The following is a 19,206-nucleotide window of genomic DNA, read 5'->3' on the forward strand; positions in this document are numbered from 1 at the left end:
GTCACAAACTCCTGCAAGACCGTTTCAGGCTGGACATAAGGAAGAATTTCTTTACTGTCCGAGCCCCCAAGGTCTGGAACAGCCTGCCGGCGGAGGTGATTCAAGCACCTACATTGAACACCTTCAAGAGTAAATGGGATGCTTATCTTGCTGGGATCCTATGACCCCAGCTGACTTCCTGCCCCTGGGGCAGGGCGCTGGACTCGATGATCTCCGGAGGTCCCTTCCAGCCCTGATGTCTGTGAAATCTAAGATACATATAGATCTATTTGTATCCAAGGCCAAATTACCCCAAACTAATTTGACATCCAGGAGTCCAGAACCAGAAGTGGCAAACATCCTCCACCTGCACCTGGGGCGTCAGATGTTTCCAATTTTATTTTATTTTTAAAGAAGTGCTTCCTGTTCCAAGCCAAATCAGCCAAATCAAGTCCAAATCCGTGAGTTGGTCCAGAACCAGATGTAGCCCTGCTACTGACAAACATCCTCCACCCCCACCAGGGGTTTCAGATATTTCCGTCTTTTGGCGGGCATCCTATGTGCAGGCCCAAGCCCGGAGGCTTGGGGTTTGGATGCCCCCGAGTTTCATCTGCCCTCAGCCCTACAGCCGCGGGAGCAAGCTAGGGAGGAGCCTCCCATTTCCATAAAGTGGGCTTTAAGCCCTAACACCTCAGCAGGTGCTAAACCACGCCAGAAGAACAGTTATCCCCGCGAACACTTAAGGAGAACTGCCTTCTTGGACCCAGATACCTGGTGTTTCCCTTTCAGATGTTTCCAAAACCTTTCGCAGGCATCCTACTTGCAGGCCCAAGCCCGGAGGCATGGGGTTCAGATGCCCCTGAGTTTTGCTTGCTCTTAGCCATATGGCCCACAGAGCAAGCAAGGGAGGAGACTCCCGTTTCCAGAAAATGGGCTTAAAGCCACTGCACCTCGGCAGGTACTGAACCAGCCAGGAGAGCAGTTCTCCTGCCAGGCGGTTCAGGAAAACTGCCTTCATGGACACAGATACATGGTATTTCCCCTGCCAGGTTAAGAAGCCGTTACACTTGATCTGAGCCTTCAAGAAGGATCCCAGCAAGGTAGGCATCCAAATCAGCATTCCCTCTAAGCTGCACGGCCATGGGAACGCCCATCCAAATGTTTCTTAAAAGTGTCCCAGAGTAACTTCTGGGGGGCAGTCTATTCCAGGCCCTGGGGGCTCAGAGAGTAAAGAAGTTTTTCCTTATGTCCAGCCTAAAATGGTCTTGGAGGAGTTTGTGACCACTGGACCTTGTCATCCTCTGCGTTCCCCAAGATCCTGATGCCCAGCCCTTATGCACTTGTAGGCTGCCTGTGCTTCTCCAGGCTGAGGAGTCCCATGACTCTCAGCCTCTCTTCATAAGGCCTATTGTCTTGCCCTCCGATCATGTGCACAGCTCTCCTCTGGACTCTCTCGAGCTTCTCCACATCCTTCCTGAATTGCGAAGCCCAGAACTGGATGCAGGATTCCAGCTGTGGCCTCACCAAGGCCGAGTAGAGCAGGAAGATGACATCCTGGGTCTTGCTCGACATGCATCGGTAGATGCAAGCCAGAGTTTGGTTTGCTTTGCGTTGCTTTGCCGGCTGCAGTACCGCGTTGGTGGCTCATGTTCACCTTGTGGTCAATCATGACCCTCAAGTCTCTTTTGGTTGTAGTGCTAGTGAGTGTAGCACTGCCGAGCCTTATAAGTGTGATGTGCGGTCCCGGCCTGAGGTGGAGCACCTTGCATTTCTCTGTATTGCAATTCTCCGTATTGGTTGGGGATGGGCAAGGTATGTCAGGCCAGAGAGGAGATTTCACAGCCTCCCTATGCCCTGGCCTCATTAGCCTAGCCACATAGTCCAGCTTCTCCTAGTACAGGGGCAGGCGATTATTTCGGGTGGAGGGTTGCTTACTGAGTTTTGGCAAGCCATCGAGGGCTGCATGACAGGCAGCCAGGGCAGATATATATTAATTTTCTAAATTTTTTAGGGGCCCCACAGGCTGGATAAAATGGCCTGGCGGGCCACAACTGGCCTACAGGTCACATTTTGCCCACCCACCCCTGTACTAGTATCTAACCTAAATCTACTTTGCTGCAAATCAGATAGTCTCATCTTTTGTGCACTGAATACAACCAAGAAAATGATTCATCATCATCCCCCTAAAACTGAACACAGTTGTCCTGCTGAGGTCTCGCTAGTGCCATTTTCCTTGCGTCTAACACGCAACACCCTTGTCAACACCTCCCAGGATGTGATCAGCCATTGTTGCCAAATATCACGCTATGGGCTCACTGCCTGCTTGTGATTCACTCCAACACATCCCAGTCCTCCTCTGTGGTCCTGCCGCCTACCGTTAGGCCCTGTTGCATGTTGTGCATTCAGTCTCTCTCTCAGTGCCTGAAGAAGGGCGTTTGTACCCCAAAGCTTGCAAAGAAAATGGTTTCCAACTATTTAGTTAGCCTAATAAAAGAGCTCACATTTACCCAAAGAACCTTGTCTGCCTATGTCTTTAGACCAGCAGAGCTACAACCAACACCCCTGGCATATTGCTCAGGTCTTTTATCTCATTGCTTTCAATTCAGACCATCTCAGCATCAAGATCATTTTGAATTCTGATCCCATCTTCCCAAGCCCTCGTGCCCTCTCTCCCAGTTTGGTGTCATGGGCAGATGTGGTAAGAGCACTCTCCATTTCATGAATCAAGCAATTAGTGAACATACTGCATTGAACGAGGCCCGGGACAGGCTCACGCAGGACCCCATGTCCTCCCCGTTCAACAGTGAGCCCCAATACCTACTCTTTGAAAGGCAGTTTTCAACCAGGTGCTCAGCCACATAATTGTGATCTAGACCGGAGGTGCCAAATATATGGCCACAGGCCAGATCCAGCCCCCAGAGCCAGGCCATCGCATGAGGCAGTGCCTGAAGCTTTCCTCCAGGACCAGAAACATAGCTGACTCAGAAGCAAGGTGAAGCAGCAGTTTTACAGTCATAAGCGATACTGAGGAAATTACTCAGTGCCAAGAGCAGAGGCCAGCTGTGGGCATATGGAGCGTGCGGCTCAGCAGGGGCAGCCAGCCAAAGTACACAGAGATTTCAAAATCAGGACAATCAGCATTGTCGCTCTTTCATACCTGCTGTCATAAGAGATGTCTCCTGTCTTTGTTGTCCCATGGGCCCCTCTGCCTTCAGCTGCCCATAGCCCCCTGTAGCACACCCTACTGACTCTTCCCCCTCCTATCCCACAGTTCATACTCCTGCTTCCTCTCCCAGGTCTTTCTCTACAGCCACATTTAACTGCCCAGTCTTCCACCAGTTCCCACTTCCCTTGGGCTCTGCATACCCCAGGAAACCGGTCAGGCTGGAAGACTCTGTCCAAACCTAGTGGTGACCCCACTTATTCAAAACCCTGCAGCATTAGCCGTGTGCCCTGCCGGAGAAGCATCAATAGCTGGGGCATGGAGCTCTACTGGGGCCACGTGTCAGCAGCAGGAGGTGAGCGGTGGCTGTGCTATGCGATAGCTGTGGAAGGGATGGCTTCCACAGCTCAGGTAGGAAGAGCAGACCTCACTCCCCCTACACATACCTTTCAATCTACTACCACAGGGGTGTCCAACATCCAGCCCAGGGGCGAGAGTGAGCCTGCAGAGCTGCTCCATCCAGTCTCCCAAGGCACCAGCAGGTCTGGAGGGGGTGTGTGACCTGCTGCAGAATAGGGGGTCACCGAGACCTGCTGGACATGTCCATTAGTGGCAGGAGTGCAAGGAATGGATGTGTTGACACAGCCTTACTTGCCCTATGGCTACTTGGCCTGCCGTTACTTCCTGGCCCTGTAGCCGCCAGACCCCCCTACCTCCACCTCCCACCGCTATCCCCCATCACAGCTGCCTTTGTAGCCACTAGCCCCACAGATCTGTTTAGAAAAAGCCCTGCCGTCTGTATTCAGCCTGGGGCTAGGGTGAGTTTGACAGTCCCAATCTGCCGGATTCCAGACTTGCTGCAGCTGGTTAAGTCCCAGAGGCTGTCTTAACTTGCACCCCGGCTTTACGATGCCCTAAGGGACCATGCCACAGCCCCCCAAGAGCCAGAGCACACTGACCGTGACCAAACCGTGGCCACATCCTTCCAAAGAGGCATGCACACAAAACAGACCTCGTGCTGAGGGACTCTCATAGAGAGGGGCAAAGGGCCCAGAAAGCATCCCAAAACGAGAGCCAGCTTCTCTAACGTACGCTGGGAAACAAGTCTCAGCTTGATCTGCAGAGTCAGGCTGAGCAAAAGAAGAACAGGGCCTGTTACAGCAATGTTGTGATGGCATGGTTGCTGGAACACCTGGCTGGGAATTTCTCCTGCCCGCATATTCGGCTTCGTCACCACAGCCTGAATGATGAAAGGTCTAGGCCAGATCTGGAGACAGATGGAAGCAGCACTGAGGGGCTCAAGTACAAGTTAAGTTTGTCAGCCTGAGAACTGCTGCGAGGCCAAGAGTGGCAGGAACTGAGATGCTCTGGGTCCTCAGCCCTTCCTCTGAGCAGCCTCCCTGCCCGGCATGCTGGCTAGTTCAAGCCCCATGCACTATACAGGGAGTCCCACTCCAGGGTCCAGGCAACACCTAAACCCCCTTGGCTCCAGCACTTAGACCTGAAGGTAAATCTTCCCCTTCCACAGTTTTATTTTACTCTGACTTAACAACCCTGTGCTTCGCAGGCCCACGATGCAATGACAAACATGCAGAGACTAGCATCCCTCCTGCCTAAGTGCAGGGCAGTGAGACTGCTGCACCTGGAAGGACAGGAAACAAAGGGTGTCGGCTAGTCATAACAGCACGCGGCAAATCAGGAAAACGAACGTGCATTCGGCGCATTAATCACATATGGCTCAGCAGAGGAGATAAAGTCGCAGGCTTTGAAACGCCCATTATCACAGGCTGGCTTTGTGTGCATAGGAGCAAGTGCAGCCACAGTGCAGATAAAGGCACTTGCACTGCTGCCAGCCAGGGGAGACCTCAACAAGACAGCAAAGGTTGATGGTTTCAGAGCCAGCGTTTCCCCCCTGTTTGCAGCGGTTCCTTTGAAATAGCAGATTCCCCAGGCTCCATCTCTGCAAGCCCACTCCCATTGCAACATGCAGGGCCTACAAGCACTTGCTCACTTGTTCTAAGGGGATGCTGGTGTACATCGCTGCCTGCTGGGCAAAACAGCCTAGCAGTCCCGGACGTCCCTGTTGGAGGGGTCAGACTACAGTCTTCTCCAAGTCTGCCCTCAGCGTCCCAAAGGGAGATGTGGGTGCACTCAACCAGCTTCTCTCACCGTGGCCTGTCTCAGGTTACCGTGGAGTACAGCAGGATTTAATTACCTGCATTAAGCAGTGCCACCAGTGGTTTCTCACGAACCCTCCAGGAACTAGGCAATAAATGGGCTGGGCCTTACCCCTCCTCCCCAAAACCAACTGTTTCCATCACAAAGGCAGCTGAGAGCAACTTTCTACAAGTACCATCCCTACGCTATGATTATCTCCCAGAAACATGAGAGACGTTGTTCTTGGCAGTCACTCCTCAGCTCTGGAACGGCTTTTTGAGGCTTATCAGAGCCCAAACTTGGACATCTTCCCAAAGTGCCTTAAGTCCTTTTTTATCTGAACCAGCTTTTAGCAAATGGGGTTAAGTTCGGGGTACTGCTTGAGGAGCTCTGAGGAAAGACAGACTCCTTCTCTCCCCCCATGGTGAGCCTTGGGCAAACGTCTCACTGGGACAGAACACCCTTTTTTAACAAAAGGATTCACCTGTCGGGCGCCTTTCCTTGGCTAGTTGATTCTCTTGTGGGATTTTGCAAGGGCAATAGCAGATCCTGGGCTTTATCTGTGGTTATCAACTTGCATTGGGGTGGAGGGAAGCTGTTTGTCTTAAAATCGAGCCTGGAAAATACGAGGCTGACTTTTATATGTAGGGTCAATTTATGGTTGGAACAATATGGTCATGTAAACAGTGTTCAGGAATAGCCCAGCAAGGCCTTTCGCACCTCACAAGGAGCTCCTTACTTTGCAAAAGGCTTTCTCTGTCTTTGAAAGTGGCAGACCCTAGCTGATTCAGGGCTGCTTTTGAAGCCTTAAAAGTGTTCACTCCTGGTCGACTTCAGTACTCACACAGTTAAATCAAGTGCTGTTAGGTTCCAAAGCCGACAGTGGGACTGAAAGACGTTATGTACTTAAGCAACGAATCACTACACAACTAACCAGAACCGGTTATAAAATATAGCTGGCCCTGGCTTCCTTATGCAGCTAAGAGAGAATGATGCACTTATTCAATATGCGCAGAAGTGGAGCGCACTGTCTATTTTCCAGTGTCTAGCTTAGGCAGGAGTGGCAAAGAGCCTTGGCTCTTCAGAGCGCCTGGATCAAGCGCATCTCAGCAGCTCTACAAATCAGGCCCTTTTGTCTAGGAGCGTTGGGACAGAGGAGAGGTTTGGCAGTGGAATGAGGGTTCAGCAAACACCTCATCAGAGCTCCCTGGACACCCAATGCAGTGGTCCAGCATCTATTTTTAAACAAATGAGGAAAATCACACACAGGGACCCAGTAACAACTGGACAATCATCAAACTACTTTCATTAGCCAATAGCATGGGAAACTGCATACGAATGGGGCTTACAGCTTTTGGCTATGACTGATTCACTGCTCAGCAACGTTGTGCAGGGCAGAGCGATTCCTGAGATCACAGTGCTCTCCTCGGATGCCCTCTTGTGTCAAGGGGGCTCTTTAGAGCCTGCTGGACTCGAGGTGATCCTACTCCTTTTTGCTGCACCACTGGGCAATCCTCCAGAAAATGGGGGTCTTCATGTAGCGGCCAGAATGCATGTAGGCAGCAATCTTCTCCAGGGCCTGCGGGGAAAGCAGGGCAAGATACATGCACGTGAAGCGGGCAACATCAGCTCCTTACATGCCTCCCATACACAATACCTTAGCTAAGTATTTGGCACATGCCTTGGCCAAACACCAACCCAGAAATAATTTCCTATTGGGAACCAAAAAGCTAAAAGCCATGCAGCCAAGTCTTCTCAGGCATGTCCCACAGCTTGGTTCTCCTGGAGGACTAAGAGCCCGATCCAAACTCTGTTGACCAATGACTTCAATAAACTTTCTGTCAGGCCCTCAGCATCTGGTTTTCAGAGAGAGCTCTGAAAACCAGGCTGATCCAGTGAAGAAAAGCAAAAAGCAGGAAGTCCTCCAAATTTGAGCTGCGTGGACCCTCGTGTGCAGGTCTCCAGTGTATGGCCACTGTGCAGGACAATTTGGATGCCATTCATCATGATATAAGTGGCTTTGACAAGACGAAGAAGTGCCAGGGGTTTAGAATGGAAATTCTTCTTAGGGAAAGGAGAACTTGGCAAAAAGGAACATCTGCTGGCCATGCTGCCCGGCTGGAAGCAGCCTGACACCCTACAGGTCTGGAGCACGTCATGGGAGAGGCCGGGCTGAGCTCACCTCAAAGCGATCAAGAAAGTCCTTCAGGTTCTTCAACTGGTCCAGGCACTTGGGCTCAAACATGCGGTGCTGATCCAGCACATCGTACATGAGGAAATCAACATAGGTGAGCTGGGAAATAAGCAGAGACTCAGATCAGAACCACCAGACTGAAACTTCCCATCACCAGCCTCTCCACCGGCACAACAGCACCACTAGTCCCCCCCGGGCAATATGGCAAACGCACCTTCTCCCCAGCAAACCACTTCCTGTCCCCCAGAAACTGGGAGAACAGCTTCAGCTTCCCAGGCAGTTGCTCCAAGTACTCTGGCTTCAGTTTCTCCTGCAAAGAGACAAAGGAAAAAAATAGGTCAGAGAACTGTGCATCGCACATATGCGATCTTCTACCCTTTCCCTCAATAGAGCAGCGGGGAGCTCTAACTTTCCTGTGAGGCTCCAGGCAGGGATAACAGTAATTAGCCTCAACCTTCAGACCATAATCCGATTGTTTAGAGCAGTGGCAGCCAACATTTTGGCAGGCATGCTACAAGCTAGCCCTGCACCCTCCCTGCATGCCACCCCCCCCCACCACTCTGCTTTCTGTTCCCTGCCCAATTTGCCACTGCTCTGCCTGTTTCCTCCCCAGTCTGTGGTGTGACACACACAGGCCACACGTGCCACTTGTGGCATGCAAGCCACATGTTGGCCACCCCTGATCTACAGGAGCCGGGAAGGAACCTCTTCCTGCGGCCACTTCCCCCTGCTCAGCACTGGGTAAACTGTCTTGTGCATGATAGGAACCACTCCTCTTCTTGTGCAGGAACAGGGGTGTGTGTGTGTGTGCATGTGCATGCAGACATATACATATACATATATCCAGCAGTGCGTTCCTGGATTTCAAAAAATTAAGTCTAACCACTGCCAGAGACCATGCACTCTTGGGACAAACAATGGCACAGATGTGGAGGTCCTACGTTCTTTGATAAGATAACTAGTTAGGTGACTGAAGGGAATGCAGTGGGCATAATACACCTGGACTTTAGCAGGTTTTTAATATGGTCCCACAAGGCACTCTCAGAAGTAAGCTGGAGAAATGTGGGCTAGATGGAATTCCTACTGGGTGGATATGGATATGTCATTGGTTGAATAACTACAAGCCAACGATCATTATACATAACCTACATCAGAACAGCAGGAGGGTTTGGCTGGGCTTCCCTAGGGGGTGCCTTAGAGACATCTCCGATACCCCAGCTTTGACCCACACCCCAAGGTGAAGCAGAGCTGAACTCACAAAGTCAGGGCTGTAGCAGACCTTTGCAAAGCCCATGCGGAAATCCATCACCTGGTTCTCCACCATGTCCACTCTGATCATCTCCTCTTCTCGCTCACCACCTGGGAATCAGAAGACACACAGAGATAGAGAGAGCCCCCACTCCTGGCACTGAGCACAAAATCCTGCCTAGCAATCTGGCGCCCCCGGCAATACTCACACATGTTGTGCTTGCGGGCGATGTAGCGGAGGATGGCATTGCTCTGCGTGAGCTTTGTCTTGCCATCAATGAGATAGGGCAGCTGGGAGGGCAGAGAGAGGGAAGGTCAGGCAATGAGTTATCAGGGCAAAAGCAACACCCCAAGCCGAAACACCCTTCCCCTCCCGCAGGCACACACCCTGCTACCTACTACCTACGTTTGGGAAATCCAGCCCCAGGTTCTGCTTCTCGTTAGTCCACTGGCTTGTGTCATATTCAGGAGCTGGAGGTATAAAGCAGGCAAATGCAACAGCATGAAGAGGTGTCCACCTCTTCCCCCACTGCATAGCCCCCAACCTTCATCTATGCACCCCTAGCCACCAACCCCTGCCCCAGCCAGCTACCGTGCCTCTCACCACACGCTACCCTGTGCCCCACCTCATGCTCTCCCATGCCCACTGCAGCCCTTCTCCACCCCCAGCCCTTGTGTTACCCATGGATTCCACGGGGAGCCACTGTCCAGCTTTCCAGAAGAGACTAAACTTTACCGATACACTAAACTGAAGGAGAGGGATGTAACCAGGAGCCCACTCTATCTACAACTGCTTGGAGGCCTTCCATCTCACCAATGCCCACAGCCAGCTCCATCCAACCAGCTTGCTCACATGAGTACGAGCCTCTTAAAGGACCGATATCCTTATGCTACCCACCTACTACAGCCTTCTTCCCATGCCAGTCTGCCCACTGCATCTTCCTCCGCGCCCATCATCACACTTTCTGCACCCCAGTTGCCTCTGCTTGTTGCTTTCCCTCACCCCCCATAGCTGCTGGAAGCAGAATGGGGCCTTGAGTTTTTCTTCAGTGCAAAACTTGTCTGCTTGCCTCTCCCCTCACCTGAAGGGGGAATGCCCAGGCCCATCTCAGCTCTATCCAGCAGGGCTCCGTGGCCCTGGTGAGCACAAGGTGGAGGTGGCATCAGAGAGCTAAAACGCATCATAGAAAATGAAGGTTGGAAGGGACATCAGGAGCTCATCTAGTCCAACCCCCTGCTCAAAGCAGGACCAGCCCCAGCTACAGCATTTCAGCCAAGGCTTTGTCTAGCCAGGCCTTCAAAACCTCCAAGGAAGGAGATTCCACCATCTCTCTGGGTAACCTGTCCCGGTGCTTTACTACACTTCTGGTGAGAAAGTTTTTCCTAGTCTTTAACCTCAACTTCCCTTGCTGCAACTTGAGCCCATTGCTCCATGTTCTCTCATCTGCCACCACTGAGAACAGTCCAGCTCTGTCCTCTTTGCAACCCCCCTGCAGGTCGTTAAAGGCTGCTATCAAATCCTCCTCGGTCTTCTCTTCTGCAAACTAAATCAGCCCAGCTCCCTCAGCCTCTTCCCATAAGTCATGTGTCCCAGGCCCCTAATCATTTTCATTGCTCTCCACTGAACTCTTTCCATCTTGTCCACATCCTTTCTGTAGTGGGGGCCTAAAACGGGACACAGTACTCCAGGTGTGGCCTGAGCACTGCTGAATAGAGGGGAAGAGTCACATCCCTCGATCTGCTGGCAATGCTCCTATTAATGTAGCCCGGCATGCCGTTAACCTTCTTGGCAACAGAGGCACACTGTTGACGCACATCTGGCTTACAGTAACCCCCAGGTCCTTTGCTGCAGTCAGCCCCCAGCCTCCACGGGTGCATGGGATTCTTCTGTCCAAAGTGCAGGACTTTGCACTTGTCCTTGTTGAGCCTCACGACATTTCTTTTGATTTAGTCCTCCAATTTCTGTAGGTCTCTCTGAATCCTAGCCCCACCCTCCAGCATATCTACTACTTGAGAAGAGACATTGTGGGACCCCAGCATAGCCTGCGACAAAGGCGCAGGTCCAGGCAAAACAACTGCGCTCAGGAAGACTGCAAGAGAGTAGAAGAGCTGCTCGGGCTCTGGGCTGCTCATGCCCGTCGGTAAAGCACCCTGTGCTGCCCGCCTGGGACCTTGATGACATGGGAAGTAAACGCAGCGTGGGAGCTTCAAGGGGCAGTGGCGGGTACTTGGGGCAGATCCTATTTGCCTTCATGTGCTTATATGCCAACGACACAGCTTGTACCTGCTGCGTTTGGCACTTGCGTGCGGTTTGCGATCCAGCGCGAGCGGGCTGCGCATGCTCCAGCCAGGCAACTGCGCAGGGAACAGAATTGCCCCAGCACAGCAGAAGGCAAGAGCCATGATTTTATTCAGCTGGGACTTGTTCGTGTTGGACAAGAGGAGGACAATGACAGCCCGCCCCCTTCTAGCCCAATCCCCTGGTGGTCAGAGCCCTAGCCAGGGAGCAGGGGACCCCGATTTCAGCCCCCACCCAACCAAAGCAGGGTTGAACTTTTATCTTCTGCTCCCCAGCACAGCTGCTTTAACCAGGACCGGCAGCTTTTTATTAACCAGAGCCCTCTCCAGCCCTCCCCTAGGAGCTGAGTCACTGCACTTCGCATTTTAATAGTCTCTGGCTACAGCACTGGGAAAGTTTCTGCCCCACTCCGAACAAAGGCCGCTCCCCTGCTATCGCAGCTCTGTCCCAGCAATCAGCACAGATTAGACTATTCCAATGCCACCCCCTGGAGGCCTGGGGACAGGCAGGGCCGTGCTCCCAAGCCCCGTCACTGCATTGCTCTCTCCAATACAGGCTCATCCTTTTCCAGGGGCATGTGGTCAGTTAAAGCAAAGTTCTGGGCCCTAGGACTCCCGGGTACCACTCTCCAACTCTGTCACTGACTTGGTGGGGCTTTATCTTGGCTGCAAAAGCAGCAAGCATTTAGCTGGCCATAGCCACCTCTAGGTATAAGCCTGGTGAAATGAGGCACTGGGCTGTTTTCCCCAATTGTAGCCAATCAAGACCTAGCCTTGTCACTGCTAGGATTTTTTTGGGGGGGTGAAGGGGAGGGGGGGACAAACGCATCCACTCAAGTGCTCTCCAGCACATTCACCTCACCTATCAAGGCCCCTCTGCCTCAGGGGTTTCTTCCCCTCCCAAAGGTTTCATGACATTAAAAAAAGGACCTGGTTGAGCAAACACAACCTCTGTGTCCCTGAACACAAAGTCAACCCTGGCTGCCCTTCACCTCGTCCACTCGCGCAAGAAGGTTGTGCCTCCAAAATACCCTGGGAAAGCGTGAGCGTAATTTAATCAGGATCCTGCAGAGAGCAGCATGAAGACATTGCAGTGAAGGATTTGGTGCCCAACTGCAACCTGATCCTCCCTCCCCAGCACACATTAATCCAGCTGAACTTCTCGGAGACAATGCCTTCCTTTGATAGCTGGTTTTCCTTGTCTCCCACTGAAACAAAGAGCAACAAATACGTCCTGCCCTTCAGAAACGAGCAATCGACTTTAGAAATACCTGACACGTGATGGGGACAGATCCCAGCCAGCCAGAGGAGCCATGGCAAGGAGAGTTGGGGGGCCTCTGCGGCCACCCAGGAGCTGACCTACCCATCACTCTCACTGGATCCACGCAGGGTCTTGGCTCATAGTCAGGCCCTAACTGCAGCTGAGGAGACCAGCTCATGGTGCAAACATTGCTTTGCTGTAACTGAAGGCCAAGGGGACCTCTGCAATGCACTGCAAAAGGGGTGGGGGGCTCTTGTTAACAGCATCTAGAAAGCAAGTAGCCCTGGCCTCAAGGACACACACAACATGACCTTGAAGGAGGAGTGAATTAGGGCGGGAAGGAGAAGATGGGCTCTGACACGGCATCTCCTCCAGCCCCTGGTATGTGCGCACGCACACATACACACACACACACACACCCCCGCCACGTATCCACCATCTTGAGGACTAACTACACCCCAGGGAATTATGCACAGAAAAACTCAAAATTATGCACAATTAATTACTATTTGAACCTTCTTTAGAAATATATGCAGGAACTTTGTATGGTTGGGGGGGGGTAGGGATTTGTGAAGGTGTTGAGGGGTGTGGGTGTATGTGGGGGATGTGGATGGGTGTGGGGTGTGGGTAGGGCAGTGAGACGGGGTGTGCGAGTGTAGGGTTTATAGGTGGTTGTGGCCCCCCCGCCCCCATTACACATCCCCGCTCCCATAGCGCACAGCCCCGCTGCCAGCGGCTCCACGGCAGCAGGCCCTGGGGTGCTCATAGCCATGGGAGGCAGAGGCCCTGGCAGCGCACACCTCTGGTTGAGTCCCATGCCTCCATGTGCAGTTTCCCACTGGACTGCTGGAAGCCCACATGGAGGCACGGAGCCGGCTGGACCAGCCTGATGGCGTGTGGACCGGGAGCCATGCACCATCAGGCCAGGCAGGCTCAGTGCTGCCACGTGGGGCTTCCAGCACTCCAGCGGGTAGCCACATGTGGAGGCAAGCAGGAGTCCACCCAGCCTGATGGTGCATGGCTCTATACCTCCGTGTGCAGCTTCCTGCCCAGCCCAATGATGCACATCTCCCAATCCATGTGTCATCGGGCCAGGCCAGGCCTGCATGTGGGGCTTCCAGTACTCCAACAGGACACTGCACATAGAGGCACAGTCATGTTGCCATCAGGCAAGGCGGGGTCCTGCTTGCCTCCACATGCAGCTTCCCGCTGGAGTGCTGGAAGCCCCACGTGGAGGCACTGACCCGGCCAGCCCAGCCTGATGGTGTGTGGCCCATGCCCACCCAAAAACCCCACGCCCACCCCCACTCCTTCCCTCAGACAGAAGCTCCCCTCTCTACCTACCCAGCTGTCCGGTCACCCTGCTCTGTGCCTCCACATCATAGAGGCAGAGGCGCAGAGCCTGCCATAGTTAAATTATGCAAAGTTACACAATTATGCGCAGTCATACCTATTAAGCACAAAATTGCACAGGCACATAATTGCATAATTCCCCAGGACATATCTAACAACAGCCAGAGCTTCGCTGTCCTCTTGTCACAGTCAGCAGGCAGTGAGGGGGGAGCCCCAAAGGAGCGGGTGGTCAGGCGCATCCCCTCCACCTCATGGCACTCGCAGGCCCGTTCTCGCCCCCATCCCCCAGCGAGGCAGCACAAGGCAGCCTCTAGCCCAGACAGAGATGCTGAAACGTAAGTCCTCCCCTTTCGCCTGGGGAGAGTGAACACAGCTAATGTTTCAGCCTGTTTAACCGCTTCCTCCCCTCGCGCAGGAAACCTGACCTAGTTTGTCCCTGGGACGGCTGCCATTCTGCTCCCGATTTCTACAGGGAAGAGCCGGGCCCGCAGGGCCAACTTGCCTGCAGTTTCCAGCAGCAATCAGGGCTGATTCAAGCTCAGTGCCTCTGCTGACTTCACTAGGGCCTGACCTAAAGAGACTGTCACTCCGCTCCCAGCTCCACACAGTGCAAGACCCAGGCACTCGTTTTGATTTCCTATCGAGCTTGAAGTGCCAAATGGTGGGTCCCCATGCCCAGCATTAAGCAGCTCTGGAGCACCAGTCCCTTGTTCCAATACCACATCTGCAGGCTCGCTACTCCAGCACATTGGCACAAGCCCTCCCCTCCCCTGCACTGATCCTGGTCCCTTTCTTGCTTGCTAGTGCCCAGTACCCATCTCACACCTGGCAGGAGGGTGCAGCTCCTCCAGCCCTTACCTTCTCCGCAGCTGTACTGTTTGTCCTCGTATGGGGTGCCCGTGTACTCCAGCAACATTCGGATGGAGTGGGCCAGCTGCAGGGGGGAACGGGAGAGCGTTGGACACTGCAGGTGCCTTGCAGTGGCATGTCTGCCCTTTGAGGAAGACCACACAGCCTGCCCCACTCCAAAGAGGCAGAGACGCCAAGCCCTTGGGCCCACGCTCCCAGGCGCATAGCACACATGCCAACACTTTGCTGCGGGGCAGGGTGGCTCTGCGGCATCAGCAGGGTTAGAAGCTGCCTCATGGGGAGCCCTGACCCAGGGCCGCCACCACTGAGACTGCTGGACAGATAAGGCAAGAAGGCAGTGGGATCCCCGACACGTGCCATAGCAATAGGGGGATTTAAAGACAAGAGTCAATGGAAAGCCTGGCTGGGAGGGGGTTGAAGGGGCTCCTATTGCTGAGGCAAAGGGGGCACAGGGAGGACTCTGCTCTGCGGTGGGACAGCCCCTGTGGGTTGAGACCCTGCCCCCGCCAGTCCTCCCCCGCGAGCCTGTGGGCAGGGGCACCTCCAGGGTCTGGTGGGATCGGGAAAGGGAGGCCAGGCAAGGGGGCTCCAGGAGAAAGAGGGCTGTCACCCCCCCCCACACGGAGGTTGCCTGCTGTCCTCCCAGCACTCACCCCACGGATGTCCCAGTAGCCTAGGATGACGCCCATGCTGTGCTCCAGGCTGCCTTCCCCAGGACTGCGGGTCCTGCAGCAGCTGGCTTTGCTTTTCAGCCTTGCCAAACTCGTTTCGGAGAGGCAGGCCAGGCGAGGGGGTGGATCCGGACCCTCCCTCCTCCTGCATTGCCCTGTGGGAGCGCAGCTGCATTCCTGACTGTGCAGCCCCACGAGCACTTGAACCTTGCCCTTGTTCTCCCCGTCCTGAACAACCTCTGCAGGCGGGAAGGGAACCGTGCTTCCTGGGCACTGGCCCGGACCCAGCTCACCCCTGTGCCAGCTGCTGCTCGCAGGCGAAGGGAATCGGAGTGGCCCTTGGGGAGGGCACAAGGCTTAATTTGGGGCACAGCTGCCAAAAAGTTTTTTGCACTGCTCCAGCCAACCTGTGGACCTCTTCCAGAGCAGCGCTGAGCTGAGGGACTTGGTCTTCCCTGTCCCATTAGATGCACTGATGCCTGTCCCCTCCCCGATCCGCCACACGCCCCACACAGAGGCTGCAGTGCCACTCGTGGCACCCGTGTCACAGCCCCCCCCCACCTTACAACCACCTGGTCATGTGCATGCCAGTTACCTACATGCACCGACACGTGACCGTGCTGCCTGCAACAATGCTGGGGCAGCGCAGGGGACGCGGCTCTCCGAGGGCTGCAGTTAGAAGCTGAGGAAAAGAGGGGAGCTGCTCAGTTCTGGGGCCACTGACCCCACGACACTAACAGGACTTGGCTAGGTTTGCAGCACCGTTGTTGCCCTGCTCTCAGGCCAGAAGCTCCCCCCTCTCTGGGTTGCTGCTAGCCCAGCTCTGGCCAGGCTGCGTAATTAATGAGTATCGCTCCTAATGAGCGCAGATAAGTGTGTGCCCCTGGCAAGTTCGCAGCACTGTTTCAGTCCCAAGGCTGCACACACAAATGCACAGTTCATCCACCCTGCACTGGCACCGGTGACAGATGCTGCTAATCTCTGCTACCCTCCGCCCTTTGCTGCTGCTTTCAGCGGTTGACAGACTTGAGCTGGTGTCCCATCCTCCCTGCTAAGGTGCTTCTCAGGACATCCTGCGGGCAACCTTGCTTGCTCATGCCAGTGGGTTTCCACGTGGTGACTTGAGCCGGGAGTCTGCATGGCAGCGCCCAGAATGCCGGCTCCAAGCCTGGCCAGTGCTGCCTCCTGGTTCGGGTGACACCAAGATGCTGGCTGGTGCTTTCTTCCTCAATGCTGAAGTCTTTCCATCCAATGCACAATCTCAGGGGGATGTGTGGACAGGGAAGGGGTCCCAGAAGACCGGGAGTCAAGGCCACGGAGGGAGGAGAGCAGAGGCAGTAGCTCTGGTCCCAGGGATCAAGGTTCTGTTTCTGTCTCTGCCAAAGACCTTCCTATGGGATACTGGGCCCTGCTTTCCATCCGGCCCAAGTAGCAATAACACATCCTTGCACTGCAGGGGGTGTTGCAAGGCCAACTCCACACTTACCTGCCAGGAGGGTAGAGGCCACTTAGATGCCCAGACAGCTGTAGCTGGAGGCCAGCATTGAAGCACCTCGTATTTGCCTTTCAAAGACAGTGGTGAGAAGACGCTGCTGCCCCTGGGAAGGGGTCTGCTAAAGCAGATGTGCACCCCACCCCACCCCACGCCTGAATGAAGCTCCTTGAAGGTTAAGGAGGAGGGTGTCTGATAACCAGGGCCGGTGTCACCTTCTGCTCCGTTCACCCTGTGTGCACCTGTGGTAGCAATACGTTCCCCAGTGCACCCACCGGAGCAGGGGAGCCAACTCCAACCATCCCCTGACCCCCAGGACTGCCCCTTGCTTTGGGTGAAAACTGGAAAGCCCAGAAAAGCCCAGCTGTTACTGAAATCAGGATCAGATAAACAGAGCAGGCAGATTTTCATGACCGTCAGGTTCTTCTGGCTTTTCCATCAAAATCAGTACTTGATAACTGGGCAGGACACAGCTCAGTCTGTGCGCAGTGGCATCCTCTACTCCAGCAATTCCCAATCTGTGGTACAGGTACCACCACTGGTACGCAGACAAACTGGTACACATTAACAGATTATAATTACTTTATATGATAAAAATGTGCTGGTGATTGTCTCTTACTTAAGGTTGTATCGCTTTAAGTTGGTGGTGCACAATCTGTCAGAGTTTGGGAACCACTGCTCTACTCAATGCGGGGGGGGGTCACTCATCCACGCAGTGCCCAGCACTATGGGATCCTGTTCTCAGCTGGGTCCTTTGTAGGCCCATATCGATGGCCTCAGTACCAAGGGGGAAAATCCTGTCCTTATGAATGAGCAGCACCTTCTCCTGTCTCCTCTGTGGGATGCCTGAGATAGCGGCCACTGATCCCACAAAGCCCTACCTGGCTTGGGTGGAGACTGAATCCCCAGCAAAAGGCAACCCAGAGAGAAGCCATGGGCAGCAATATGAGCTGTGCAGACCTCAACCCTTTGGCATGGGGGAGCGGGTGGCCTCCTGGCTGCCAAGGGGTCAGGGGGCTGCAAAGACAGCAAGGGTGAGGACCCACTAGGGGTGGAAAGGTGCAGAGGGGCTTAGGCCAGAAGGCCCCAGAGTCCTTGGTGGTTCCTTGAAAAGGGACACCCGAGGCTCAGCTTGTCCTCTGGTTTCTACATAGATGAAGAGCCGATGACACGATCTTGGGCTCACAAAGCTCATACTTTACCATCTTGGATTCAGTCAGTTTATAAAGGTGCAAATCTGCCCAACCTTCTACAACACAAGACATTGGAGAGCCCAGGGGTGCCACCTTCGGGCAGCTTCAAATATTACATTCAACTGACCCAGTGAGCAGCCTTGCTCAGAGGGGCATGGGGCTGGGAACACTGCAGCCCTCTGCTAGGCCAGTTGCTCTGCAATACCCAAGAGGCAGGCTTGGCTGAGGAACTGGAGAGTGCAACTCTCCATCCTGCTGGAGGTCAGCTGAGATGGCCAGAGTGCTTCTTGCTGGTTCACTCTCCTGGAAAACATGCGGGTGCCTTTCGCATTGCTGGTTAATACTTGGGCAGCTTGTTTTGTGCCTTGGGATGAAACCCATTTTTGGTGCTTTTGATGAAAGATGAAGTTTATATTTTCTGGTTTTGTTTTTTCTCCTTTGAACTAGTAGGTGCGGACTGGCCCCACTTAGAGGCCAAGAGGTTTATGAACACTCCCCTCCAGTGAGAGAGGGAAGAGGGACTTGCCTTGAACAGGGTATGAATGCCTTTGTTCAAAAGGCAGCGGCAGTGCTGTCAATGGCAGGAGCATGGCAGTGGCAAGCAAGGAGCTCCGCAGGCAGCCGTGGTGCTGTCACCAGTGGGGCGGTGCGGTGGCGAATGCCAACCAGCCGTCAGTGACCACCCACAGACGCTGCCAGTGGCGCTGGCGCTGAGAGGAGGGGTAGCGAGTGGTGACCAGCAGTGTCAGCGGCTTCCTCTCTTATGGTCACTAATTATTTCTTTTGAAGAATTATTATAACAAACAGTAACCAAGAGACTTTTCCTCTTTGAATCCTCACCTACTGTCTTTTCAGTAGTCCTGAGGCCACATACAAGTTCTAGGGTTAACAAAAGCCCATGCCTGACAATATTCTCAGGGTGCCTTTTACCACCGTATAGAAGCCACAAAAGGGGAAAGCTCCCTTTGCAGGTTCCCTTTAACTGATTGAGAAATCATTGCCGTTGGTGACTTTATCACCCAATTGTAAATGAATCTTTCCTCTTCCCTCCTCCAAGAGGGATTGCTCCCTACCCCAAATCCACTAACCCACTGCATCATCCAGATCAGAAGGGACAGCAGCAGGGTGGTACTTTCACCAGTGTAGTATTTACGGACCCACTGGCTGCTCTTTTTGGAGAAACTTTGAGCTTTCAAGAGATCATGGACCTTCAACTCCTTGTTACAGTGAGCAGAGTGGAGCACCCGCAGCCTGCAGTCCTGGGGCTTATTGCCATGCCTCAGTGTCCTGTTCTGTCCAAGGAGGGAAGGGAATAAATCACCCATCT

At 53.8% G+C, this 19,206-nt stretch overlaps 1 protein-coding gene across 1 annotated transcript; it reads right to left on the reverse strand.

Moving 5' to 3' along the window:
* Positions 1-6,588: 6,588 nt before the first annotated feature.
* LOC109317541 (glutathione S-transferase Mu 1-like) lies at positions 6,589-15,287 on the reverse strand. Its single transcript, XM_019546273.1, has 8 exons — positions 15,177-15,287; positions 14,512-14,587; positions 9,148-9,212; positions 8,951-9,032; positions 8,752-8,852; positions 7,708-7,803; positions 7,482-7,592; positions 6,589-6,878 (listed from the first exon to the last, which is right to left on the reverse strand). Exons 1-8 carry the CDS (start codon positions 15,210-15,212, stop codon positions 6,783-6,785), a joined length of 663 nt encoding a protein of 220 aa, XP_019401818.1. The 5' UTR covers positions 15,213-15,287; the 3' UTR covers positions 6,589-6,782.
* Positions 15,288-19,206: the final 3,919 nt, after the last annotated feature.

Source organism: Crocodylus porosus, unplaced genomic scaffold (assembly GCF_001723895.1).
Source record: "Crocodylus porosus isolate Cpor-Errol unplaced genomic scaffold, CroPor_comp1, whole genome shotgun sequence".
NCBI classification, from domain to species: Eukaryota; Metazoa; Chordata; order Crocodylia; family Crocodylidae; genus Crocodylus; species Crocodylus porosus.

Excerpts from the sequence above, each read along its gene's own strand:
- LOC109317541 (XM_019546273.1), bottom strand. The coding sequence starts at position 15,212 with ATGGGCGTCATCCTAGGCTACTGGGACATCCGTGGG. Across the intron at positions 8,853-8,950 it reads CGCCCGCAAGCACAACATGT|GTGGTGAGCGAGAAGAGGAG; the intron begins GTGAGTATTGCC and ends TCTGATTCCCAG. Across the intron at positions 7,804-8,751 it reads TCTGCTACAGCCCTGACTTT|GAGAAACTGAAGCCAGAGTA; the intron begins GTGAGTTCAGCT and ends GTCTCTTTGCAG.